A 12825-nucleotide genomic window follows, 5' to 3' on the forward strand; every position below is an offset into this window, starting at 1 on the left:
CATATTGTAGCACAGCTAGTTAGTAGCCAGCTGCATTAAATCAGTACTGACCGAGACGTCATGAGTTCGAAGCCAGCCCAGGTTGAAGTGACCTCCTGACCATTAATAGTCTAGCTTGTTGTTGACTTATGTATCCCGAAAGACAGTTGCACCTGTCAAGTAGGAAATTTAGGTACCGCTTTATGCAGGGAGAATAATTTACATAATTTATGACACCATAAAACCTTCCAGCAGCGTAAGAATGAGGAAATACTCTATCAAGGATTCGGTGTCACAAGTGGATGGTGAAGCAGCAGCTCCCCATGGCCAAAATTGAATATACCCTCATGAAGCCAGAAAGATGGAGTGTTGAATTGCAGCTGCGTCTGTCTATATATGTTGTATGTTTAATGGAATTGAATGTTTACCATGTATATGTGCATTGTAATCCACCCTGAGTCCCCTGCGGGTGAGAAGGGTGAAATATAAATATTGTAAGTAAATATAAATAATGTAAGTAAGTTTAAGTATTTAGTGTGGACAAACCTGGTTCAAGTTCAAACAGCTCTTTGGTTCCTTCCTTGCCCCTTTGGGTAGAATTGCTACCATTGCATAGCTCCTTATTAGGTCCAAATTAACTATGGTTAATTACATCCAAACAAGCCAGGGTTATGTTCACTTTAAATAATAGGTAGTTGTTTTAGAAATATTGGTAGTTGGCTTTGTGTGCATTTAATATAGGTTCAGATTTAATGCAAGAACCTATAATAATAAACTTTTATTTATATGCCGCTTTTCTCACCCAAATGGACCCAAAGTGGCTTCCAACATGTTAAAACGCAATACAAAATCAACAGCAATTGAACACCAAATACAAGACATTATAAACAAGTAAAACATAAGCATTTAAAACCATACACAGTATTGAGCTGCTTTATTATTGCACTTAGAATCACCAGGTAAGGATTAAACCTGGTTCATCACTCTTCTCTTCTCTACCTATGCCTTCCTATTGTATATGCCCACATGCCTGAAAGAGAAGCAAACAAGCTAAAAGTACTAAGAGGCTGCTCGTTAACATCATGGTTTACTATCTTCTGCCTCCTTCATGGGCTAGTTTGGTGAAGGCAAGGGAGAGGGCCTTCACAGTGATTGCTCTCAATTCTGGAACTCCCTCCCTAGCAAAACTAGAATTATTCCCTGTTATTTCATGGGGTTGTATTAGAAAGTGTGGGTTGATTTTTTGTTTGTATGCCAGAGGATGAGGTAAGTGACTAGGAATCCTAGTGAGAATGCTGATGAGTAAAATGTTTGAGATTTGCATGAGGCAGTCTGTGAGTGGAAAGAGATTTCATCTGAGCAGGACAGTAGTTGTAACCTGGGGTTTAAGAAGAGAGCAGAAGGAAAAGACATTTCGGTTTGGCTGGGGCTGAAGTGAGAAGAATGAGTTTGAGTTAAAAAGAGTCTGATTTATCTTGAGAGGAGAAGGACTGGTATTTTAACTGCCACAGATCATTTTCCTACTGCTTTATATTTAACATTCATAAGTAAATTATTTTTAAAAACCCTTTTGGCATTTGGAATAGTTATCATTCTAAGAATTTGATTTTAGGTAAGGCCTCTTTGAATCCTTAAATGAATCTTGAGAGTATTTAGACTAACACCACAGATGGTGTCACACAAGGAAGACAGAAGCTCTAAGACAGTGGTTCCTAACCTTTCTTTTGACCAGGGACCACTCTCCAACATTACTACCAAAAGGGGTTACGAATCAGTTTTTGCTCAACTTTAGATTTGGTTTTGAGTGCTGATTCAGAAAATTGCATTGGATAGACCACATCAGCTCTAGTTTCTCATACAAAACATATGCCATGGTCTGTGACAGGGAAGAAGTGGCAGGCGGTGTGAAAGGAGCAGAAATAAAATAAAATAAAATAAAATAAAGAAGGAGGTTCGTGGACCAGATTTTCGTTCTCACGGCCCACTGATGGTCTGCAGCCCACAGGTTAAGAACCACTGCTCTAAGAGAAGATAAAGAAAAGAAATTCACTAAGGTTCTTCCAATCCTATGATAATAGCTGTTTTCTAGAACTGTTTCTAGAGCACTGCTTCTTAAACTGTGAGTCATAACTCCAAATGAGGGTCCAGTTAGCTCAATGTTGGAGTCACAAAAAATTGGCAACAGTAAAATATTTTTGAACACCACCCATTTACACCAATGTGTTCAGAACATGCAGTATGTACAATGGGCTCTCCAGAAAATGCTTCAGCTGTACTCCCTCGAAAGAAAAATCAGTCTGTTTAACAAGCCTTGCAAATTTGGATTTTTATCAGTAAATGTTTGATTTGTAAAACTATTTTATATACCTGGGGTCATGTAAAAAAATCTTGTGCAAAAGGGGGTCACAATGAGGGCAAAATGTGAATGGAATGGGACGACTGACCACTGTAGTTTTATATTTAGTGTTTTTAAAGTTGTTTTGTAATTTGTGATATATGATATTTTAATGAATGTATATGTTTTTATGGCTGTAAACCGGGCTGAGTCCCTCGATGAGGTTGAAAAGCTCGGTATACAAAACTGTGAAATAAATAAATAAATAAATAAAATGTTTAAGAAGCCCTGTTCCAAAGTGATTCCACCTGCAATGAGACATAGAAACCAAAGGCAAAGCAGGTTTGGCAGTTTGAGTGCCATGTTAGATAGGATTTCCAGAATTAATATGGCCAAATAATGTGTCTATACTGAAAATTCAGCAAGGCCAACAAACTGGTTATTCCAAGTTAATGTGCTTTATCTGTGACATTTGATGCTTTTTGTGTGTGCAATCTAAGTTTACTTTTTACCCAATTAAGATTTCATTTTCACCTGAAAGGTTTATTATAGAGACTAGTTCATCTTCCATCGTGTGTTTAAAAAACCTGAAGATTACGATGGTCTAAAATAACTAGTAATGCTCCTCTTATTGTTCCAGGAAAGTGAAAAACATGTACCAGAGAACAGAATAAAACATTATCTGAGTAGAAATCCATTCACATAACAAACATTCACCTTATTTCTCCTTTTCCTGTAGCTCCCTGATAATAATTTCCAAGGTTCTCTGAAAATCCATAGCAAATTTCCAGGATGCACAAAGGCCAAAGGGAGGAGAGAGAATAACTTCGCACTATCCTGCTGACATAGGCAGTACTGTCAGTGAAAGAACATTACTGGATTCAACCTATGAGACTATCCATAACATTCTGTCCATAATACTTGCAAAGTAATTCATCATTCTTACCAGGTACTGGGCATGGAAGTGGATGAAAAGCTTCACAGCTCACACATTTTCCATTTCTATAATCCTCATATGAATCACAAGGATATGCAGTTACATTACAGTTCTCTTCCAAAGATGCCATGTATAAATAAACAGATCTTTGATGATCGCACTTGAAATATTGAGAAACTCCTTAGAGAAAAAATAATAAAACAATTTAATTACTGTAAAAGTAATAAGTTAAAAGGCAATTCCTTTAATAAAAGAAATAATAATACAGTGATACCATGACATCCAAGTTTAATTCATTTTGTGACCAAGTTCTTAACTCAAAAAGTTCATATGTCAAAGCAAATTTCCCTATTGAAATGCACTGAAATACTATTAACCAGTTCCAGAGCTCAGTCACAGAATAATTATAATTATAATTATAATTATACGCATCTCCATATATGAACCCACACGATCCCTCCGTTCATCTGGAGAGGCCCTGCTCACGATCCCACCTGCGTCACAAGCACGTTTGGTGGGGACGAGGGACAGGGCCTTCTCTGTGGTAGCCCCCCAACTCTGGAACTCTCTCCCCAAGGACATCAGACAAGCCCCAACGTTGGCAATCTTTAGGAAGAGCTTGAAGACCTGGCTGTTCCAGTGTGCCTTTCCAGAATAGGAAACTCCCAGCATCATGTCCCAAACGCACTTTACCAGAGATTTAAGATTGCCTGCACATTGCACCTACCCTAAAATCCTTACATTTCACCTGTCATGTCCAGCACTTTTAATTTATTCATTACATTTAGCCCGGCCCTAGTTTTAAATGTGTCATGATATATTGTTTTGATGTTTTACTGTTATTGCTTTAATGTTTATTGGTTTCTTTTATGAATTTTATTGTTGTATTTGTTATGCTGTTGTTTTATTGAGGGCCTTGGCCTTTGTAAGCCGCACCGAGTCCTTCGGGAGATGTTAGCAGAGTACAAATAAAGTTGATAATAATAATAATAATAATAATAATAATAATTGTTATTTATATCCCCCTCTCCAAACAGGACTCAAAGCAGCTTACAGAACAAATTAAAAAGCCATTTGCCGAGGCCTTGCAGGCTTCAGAGGCTTCAGGGGCTTCCCTCCCTGAGCGGCTCCCTCTTGGCCTCCCTACCTACCTACCTGAGCAGCTCTCTCTCAGCCTTCCCACCGCCATCCACCCTTCAGAGGCTCCTTCTTGACCTCCCTGCCACCATCTGTACTAAGACCCTCCCTCCTCCCTCCCTGTGAACATGGCCTGCCTCAATATCCTGGCATGGCCACCATTTTGGAAGGGGGAAGGCTTGTAACTTGGATCTGGTTTGCATGTCGAATCAAAAACTTGCACGTGTGATGGCTTGCAACTCAAAATGTTCACAACTTGGGACGCTCGTAAGTTGAAGTTACATTGTATTAAAGTCAACTGTGCTTCAACTTGCTTACATACTTTCACATTTTTATGGTGGAAATGTATGAAATTTCTTCAATTTTCAGAATAGCTTTTTATCTAAGCACACAAAAAGTTTATATACTAATGAGGATATAGTTTTAGAGAAATTGTTGCTTTGCAAACACTGTGGCACTTATACTGACACAGACAACTCTCTTTGCTGCCAATAATACTGGGAAATTAGTAGAAGTGTAAAGAATATTCACACTTTCTCCCATCCTTGTGGCAAAAGGTTGTCATAACATGCCACTACAGCCTATTCAAAAAGGAGTCAATGCTGTGAGCTGATTTCCCCACTGTGTGAAAATGAGACCAATGGAAAGTAGCAATGTTTTTGAGACAAACATTTTTCTAAGAGTGGAGGTGATAAGAATTTTTTTTCCAAATTGTCACATCATTATTTGGCAGAAAATGAAGTTTTCCATTCTCTCAGGCGAGAAATAAATTGTGAAGGTTAATGTCCCTAGTGGAAATAGGGCTACAGTGTCAGGGAATGAAGTAATTTGGGCAGTATGTAGCCCTTATGCCACCACAGGTTAAGTATATCTGACTTATGGCTATATCACAGGAATACATACTTGTAAAACAGTAGAACATGAACCAGTGTTAGAAGTGCAACAATGCTTAGCAGTGAAGAGTAAAGAATCACTTAGAGAAAGACATAGTAACACTCTGCGATAGTTTGGGTCATTCAAAGTGCCCTCCCTCTTGTCTAATACCCTTAAGGATGTTTTCTATCTCTTCCTATTTCTCCCTTCAATTGCTTTGCTAGAATGAAGCTAGATTAGATTAGCACCCTAAATTACTTTCCTATCTTGGAAAGGATTTCCTATAATAAAGCCTCTCTAAACAATTTGTATCTTCGTTCCTTAATCAGGATCTCTGGCTACTGCAACACACTATTGGTTAAACAAGACATTTCATCTGTTATGAGCAACTTAATTGGGCCGGGTAGTGCTATAGTTTCCTTGCACTTCATAAGTGAGAATGACTATGCCATGAAGAAAACATTAGCCAGGATGGTTCCCTTTTCCTACCATAACATCTGATCTAAACAAATTAAGCCCTCCTAGTAGTCACTAGCATAATGGTTAAGTAACTTTATCTGCATCTGTGGAACTGTAATGAGTCCAGTTTTAGTCTTCATTTATTATGACTGGCTTACCCCCGAGGAGTGATGCTGGACATCCAGGCTGATCTGTTCCTCCATTTGGATAGAAATCTATGTTTCCCAAAGGTTTCCTGTAGCCCAAAGCTAAGAGAAATATATGCAATGAATAAAAATAGAGAAGAAATGTCAGAATCAATAGTAACAGTTGCAAAAAAAATTACCTTACAGGTAATTTATGAACTTAATATATTTTTGCCTCCTTATTAACCAAGAATGAGCAAGTTTAATGGGCCGGGAGCCAGTATTATATCTCTGAGTTTTCTTGGGACTAGATGGAGAGAAGGGTAACTGTGCAGATATGGAGTGGGGGAGGCACTTTTCTACTATCCAACAGTTCTACAAGCTGCACCCAGCTCAAGTGCACTAACATTTTGTGTTTCACTTTCATTATTTCTTTAAAATGACAACTGAAAAGAGCCAAATATGAAAGGACAATCTTTTATCTTTTTGAATGGGTTTTAACTTGCTTGAAAGGGTTGGAGAATTCTGAAGAGTTTTTTGAGAGGCTGGGGAGAGTGTTTGTTTGTACCTTTAAACAACTGGCTTTTGTTATTACTGTTACATTTTATAACAAATGTTTAACAAATGTAGCAATTGTGATTAATCAATAAAAATTATTATAAAAAAAATAAACAGCTGGTTTTTAAAGTTGTTTTATCACCAACATCCCTCAAGCTTCACAAAGCACAGTCCTTCTATAAAGGGAGGCATGTACGTACCACATCATTTGTTCTGGCAATAAAGCCGTACAAACGGGGAGCAAGTAGGCAACAAGTTGAAGAAACTTCTTGTCCTGCCAGCATGTGAAGTATCGCTCTTTTCAGAGTCAATGTGAAAACAACCAATTCATTATGAGTTTAATTTTTTAAAGTAAGCTGAAGGGTTTTTTGTTTCTTTAAAAAAACAAGATCTAAGGGAATGAATGAAATAAATCTACAAAATAAATATTTATGTAATATTTTGTCACATTAAAGATAAAGGGGGAATCAAGTTCCCTCCAGATTATGTTAGTATGTTTCTTCAAGCATTCCTCACTACAGGCTATTCTGGATGGGGTGTTGGGACCTGCAGTCCAGTCAATACCTGACCAACTAAACTACTCTCACCCCTAATTTAAGAAGTGTTAAGTGGAAAGGGGCTATTTTTCACCTAATTCAAAATCCACTAAAATTGATTTTTTTTTTAAGAGAGGGATTATGCCTCTCTTTGATACAAGGAGTTTAATCTGTAGAGAGAGATCACTAAATCCAAACTTGTGTCTGAACAAACTCTAAGCTAAAGTAATCCAAGATGGACCTCAAGTTTGTTTTGTCAGTGTGGCAGAAGAGTTGCTGCTCAAAGATAAAAATCCCATGGCCATGTTTATTCACAAGCACACATTTCCATTTTTATTTTTGGTGCATTTTAACTAATTGTTAGTTTATGAGTTATTGAGGTTACCATGTCAGCAAATTCAGCTTCCCATGTCTTCAATATCCACAAAAATAGTTCCAAAATATAATTCTCAAAATTCAGCAATATCAATATAAAATTACCATCAATATCAGTATGAATGACATCAACAAACTGGGCATCAGTGTAATCCAACCTCTCATGGGATGACTTTCCAGTAAATAAAGGTCCTGCAGGATCAAGACCTGTAATTCTTCCGATTTTGCCATCATATGCCTTTCCAAGAAGTCCTGCTACATGAGCACCAAGGCTTACTCCAATCATATAAAAAGACTCAAGAGTTGCTCCATTTTCCTGTCAGTAAATATGCATGGGTAGAATTATGACTGGGAATAATATGCTTAAGATGTTATTCAGTGTTTGCAGATTTTTCCAAGTAACTTATTAGTATGACCTACTAGTTATTTATCTGAAAATAACGTATTTTTTAAAAAACTACAAAAGGGCACGCATTGTCTGCGGCATCATTTTGGAAGTAATGAATAAATGTTATTTGCTACACCGGTCTTGACAGTCTTTACATTACTTAAAAAATAACAACATGATGTGATCACTGGCAGTAGTTACTTCCAGTCTCTGGGTACATTATAATAGCCATGGGAATAATAAAAAGTTTTTACTGTTAAACCAAAATTATTCTTCTTTATTAAACAGTGATTTAATTTTATAAATCCAAATATCATAACTGAAGTGAGATACAGATTATTTGTTTAAAAACTTTAGAGGGGAAATTGTCTACACACAACAAAGCTTGTTATTTGCTCTATGAGAATGGGGAATCATAATTGGTAGCTCTCATCCTTTGTCAACGTCTATCTGGTTAGAGCTGATGAGATATGCAGACCAGAAACATAAATAGGATACCTTTTTAATCCTATCAGCATTGCTATAAGTATGCATATCTATGTAAGTACATTGGATATATATATGGTACAACCTGCATAGCTCCAGGAGCAAGATCCAGTTTCAACTACTTACACATTCCTTGCATATGTATGCATTTTCTGGGTCTTTCAGTGCAACTTGATGGTAACATCTGTATGCCTTTTAATAGAATCTGCTATTATCAAAGGTTTTCTGTAGTAAGTTCAGGAATGTCAAGTTGTATACACAATTTCTAATAAAATGCTATTACTTTTAATACAATGCTATTATTATTTTAGTGATGGGCAAGCCTCTCTCAGATTGGTTAGTCATTATGACCTTTTAAATTTTTCAGCAACAACTAGAAGGGTGATATCCCTATTTTCTTAACTCCCTGCAGGCCTTCAGTGTTATATCCCATGCATGCTTTTAAATTGCAAGCGAGCCATTGGAAAACCAATTGCCTTATGAATACTCCAAAATACAATTTTACTCAGAGAAAACATTCACATAAAAAATAATTGGCAAGGAAAAAATAGATTCTGGGTCTAAACAGATGCTACCATTTTAAAAAAGCTGCTTGGTTGAACTGGGCCATCAGAAAATAGTAATCAATGAGATTTCCAGCAATAAGGGCAGAAAACAAATTCCATGCATGCATCTACAGTGCAACTGAATGTCCTGTTCACACATTTCAAAGTATTCCCAAAGGATTTCAGTTAGAAGAAAGAATATAACAATAAATACAATTTGCATATGTATTTTATAGAAATACATTTTTTAAAGTGTATTTTATAGAATGTTGTATGTTTGAGATATGTATTTTTACGTATGTTGTAATCTGCTTCGAGCCACAAGGAGAGGTGAGTAAGAAATATTATTATTATTATTATTATTATTATTATTATTATTATTTATTGCTGCTGCTGCTGCTGCTACTACTCCTACTATCTTCACCCACAATACACTATTAACTACACATATACAGCATGTCATTTTAAAATCATGAGCTAAAGTAGCTGACAGGACCAGAGGGGTTTCTAATGCAGTACAGAGCTTTTCAGATTCCAGGAAAATGGAAAATGCTAAACATGTAGTGGGAAGTTAGCACATGCTGATTACAGCTTATGGTAATACTGTATGTATCTAAGGGCCCATCTATTTGAGCCAAATAAAGCCAAGGTTTGGGTAAGAGACTTCATAGTGTTCACATGATGCAGCGGGTCCATTTGTTCTAATGCTCACAAATGGACAAGAATGGCTGTTGGTTGTTGTTTGTTGCATCTCCTGAAGCTGGCAGTAGTGACAGAGCAGTCAGAGGAAAGAGAGGGGAAAGGAGGGAATTGTACATCCTTACCCTCCCTCTTCAATCACATGTCCAGTGTATGTGACAATGACTACTGGTAGTTTCATGCCTGGTGGTGGCAGCTAAGCTGAGGTCAAGAGGGAGAAAGTAAGGGCGGTGTTTCAGCAGCCTCATACTGGGTTCAGTGCTGCTATGTCATAGGAATTCCATCAAGCCGCTTATATGACTCAGAGCCCATCCAGACAGTACTTTTATCCCAGGAGCTTCCGCAGCAAACAGGAGGGTGCCAAATGCCCTTCCTTGTAAACCCAGAAGCAATTGCTACAAAATGCAAAAAACACGAGATTTCCAGGAATATCACAGTTTTGAACCAAATATCTGGATTTTCGCATGTCTGTATGTCCCTGCAATCAGAAATCACGGGATTTTTATCTGGGTTTGTTTCTGAGTTTTAGATGCTTGTTCCTGATTGGCCAGTTTCTAAGAAAAAGGTGAAACTTGAGTAGAAGGCAAAACTTTGTGTGCTAGAAACTTCATGAAACATGTGAAGGGCACATTTTCTCTGGCCAGGACAACGTTGTGGCACCCTAGTTAATGTTGTACACCTTTTTACAAGAAGGGCAATCAGGAACAGCCATGTATAACCCAGGAACAGCACCTTGTTGTTTAATGCCACAAGTGCACAACCAAATCTGTCTGGACAGATGACCAGGCAGCCAAGCTCTAAAAATAGTACATAATGACAAAATTCTGTTCTTGGCTTAAAAGCGTGTGTTCCTGTTTCATTGTGTAGTGCTGACTTGGACAGAAGTAGTCCTACCCTGTAAACTTTGTGTGCCAGAAACTTTATTTAATGTATGGAGGGCCATTTCTCTGGCCTGCACATAGAACTGAGCTTTTGTGGTGATCTGCATAACTGAATCTCTGCATATCCGCATCTTGCGGGCTTTCATAAAAACTGCCGGTTTCCAGCAGAAGTCCATGGTGGCCATCTTGGGAGCCTCTAAATCTTGGAACAAAGCCTCAAGTCCGGACAATGGAGGCAGAAATCCCATGACCAACAGGTCTGTATGTGGACCTCTCTGAAATCCCGGGATTTTTTGCCCCTCATTAAAAACCCATGAATTAGTGCTGTCTGGAAGCACCCTCAGTGAAGGCACCCACTAGAAACTGAGCAGGCCCAGCAGTTGCCTGTGTGGACTCCACTCCAGCTAGAGTACCCCACTCCAGATCAGCATCAAATTATGTGGCCTGTGACTGTAATGACTAATTGAATAAAACCAAGGGGGAAATTTCCAAACTATATTGGATATTTCAAGAAGTAAAATTTAGAACATTAAATGGACTGAGATTGGTATGGGAATCGGATCTAGGGTTTAAAATTGAACAATGGGACAATCTGGAAAATCCAAGTGTATAAATCAATTTTGGCGGTGCCTATTTATCTACTCACATTTCTGTTTTCAATCAGCTAGGTGGGCAGAAGCTGGGATTGATCACAGGTACTCACCCCAACCGAGGCTTGAACTGCCAGCTTTTTGATTGGCAGAATTTTCTGCAGCTTACAGGTTTAACATGCTATGCTAAGCCCGGCCCCTTTTAAAAGTGAAAATATCCTTTTAAAAGTAAGAAAGATGAACTGATCATTTATTGTGCACTACCTGCTTCTTCAGGGAATCTAACAGAAATCTTTCCCAGTGAAAGCTGGAGATACCATCGATTGCATCTAGAATTAGTGCAAAGCATCCACCCTGCCAATGAACTACAACACTTCCAGATCAAGCCTTTTTCTTAGTACTGGTGAAAACCTATCCAAATGAGGCTTTACTGTAGAGTACAAGAGAGCGCTAATATGGATTTTAAAGTTTTGCTTATTAATGGCTTAAATCTATATGCAAGGAATTTCATGTAAGACATTTTTGAAGCTATGAGATATCTTGTGTGAGAATCTATGCTGTACTCCAGCCATAGTAGATCTGACATTATATTGCACACATGAAAATCACACATATTGATCCTTCACTATGCGTTTATGATTAAGTTATGTTTGGTCATGGCTTCCCAGGCTATGTACACTACAACTGTTCAAGTATTCTAGCAATGCATTTGGGCATTTCTCATTTTCATACGTAATTCAAAAGCAAAATATGTAAACTATGACAGATCATGAACTGCTTTATCCCTCAGACTATATCAATTTCTCAAAAACTAACAAATATGATTTTGACACTAGAAGATGATACACTGAGCTACATAGTATAATGATTATGTCATTTAGTATGGCGGTGTATACTATGGTTCTTACCAACATTTGTTCGAGCGGGTTCTTCAGGATATCTACCAATTTCTTGGCATTTGAAACAGCACTGGGATAATTTAATGTTGTGGCACCCCGATTCCAATCCACTATTAGGATGTTGGCATCTTCTATTTCAAGCAGAAGATCTTTAATTTTATCAATCCACACTGGTGGAGATCCTGTGGGTCTGTAGCCATGGATAATAATTATCGTTTTCTTGGTCACATTTAGATATGTAGATACTGTTAGATTGTGGTTATTGTGGTCATCAAAGATCTCAGCACAGTTTGGATTTCTTTTTGTATACAGGAGTAGTCGCACTTTCAGATTTGTACCAAGGATGGCATCAGGAAAACCTAAAGAAGTAAATTTAGGGCATTCTTGCCCTACGTCTGAAATATTAGAAAAGAAATATGTTTGTCAATTAGACAATGTTGTTTATTCGTTTAGTCACGTCCGACTCTTCATGACCTCATGGACCAGCCCCAGATCCTTCAAGGTCAAGCCAGTCACTTCAAGGATACCATCCATCCACCTTGTCCTTGGTCTATCCCTCTTCCTTTTTCCTTCCATTTTCCCCAGCACCATTGTCTTCTCCAAGTTTTCCTGACTTCCAATAAGACAATATTTATTTCTTAAAAGTAATTAGGGAATTTCATGAGAATGAACTCACTTTAAACTGAAATAAGTTTGTCAAGTGCTTTGGGCTAAAGATTAGAAACTTTCTAAAGGTTATCCGATATGCTTCATAATTGAAGAAAATATTTGATTAACAGCTATTTTGTTCACATGTATTGTAATACTGGCTTTAATCGAGTTCACTATATTTTCCAAAACAATTTCTTGGATATCACCTTATAAAATATTACTTCCTTCTATTTCTCCAGTGGTCAAAAATGATTTTTTTAAATAATGTCCAGCGTTGATAAAAAATTAATGGCTTTTACATATAAAAATATGAATTATTATTTCAAAAGTTTTTTTAATGAAAAGTGGATATAAAATGTTCTTTAAGAGATT

The 12825-nt window shown here is 37.5% G+C and overlaps 1 protein-coding gene across 4 annotated transcripts in view; it reads right to left on the bottom strand.

The window, feature by feature from the left end:
• LIPI (lipase I) overlaps positions 1–12825 on the bottom strand; it is a 34416-nt gene that overhangs the window by 13764 nt on the left and 7827 nt on the right. For all 4 annotated transcript variants that reach the window (XM_060770514.2, XM_067466688.1, XM_067466689.1 and 1 more), the window contains 4 exons: positions 11812–12197; positions 7420–7630; positions 5879–5968; positions 3261–3431 (listed from right to left, as the gene is read on the bottom strand). In XM_060770514.2, the coding sequence (XP_060626497.2) occupies positions 3261–3431; positions 5879–5968; positions 7420–7630; positions 11812–12197 (858 nt within the window). The remainder of the gene's footprint in view (positions 1–3260; positions 3432–5878; positions 5969–7419; positions 7631–11811; positions 12198–12825) is intronic.

This window comes from Anolis sagrei, chromosome 3, assembly GCF_037176765.1.
Source record: "Anolis sagrei isolate rAnoSag1 chromosome 3, rAnoSag1.mat, whole genome shotgun sequence".
Lineage (NCBI taxonomy): Eukaryota > Metazoa > Chordata > Lepidosauria > Squamata > Dactyloidae > Anolis > Anolis sagrei.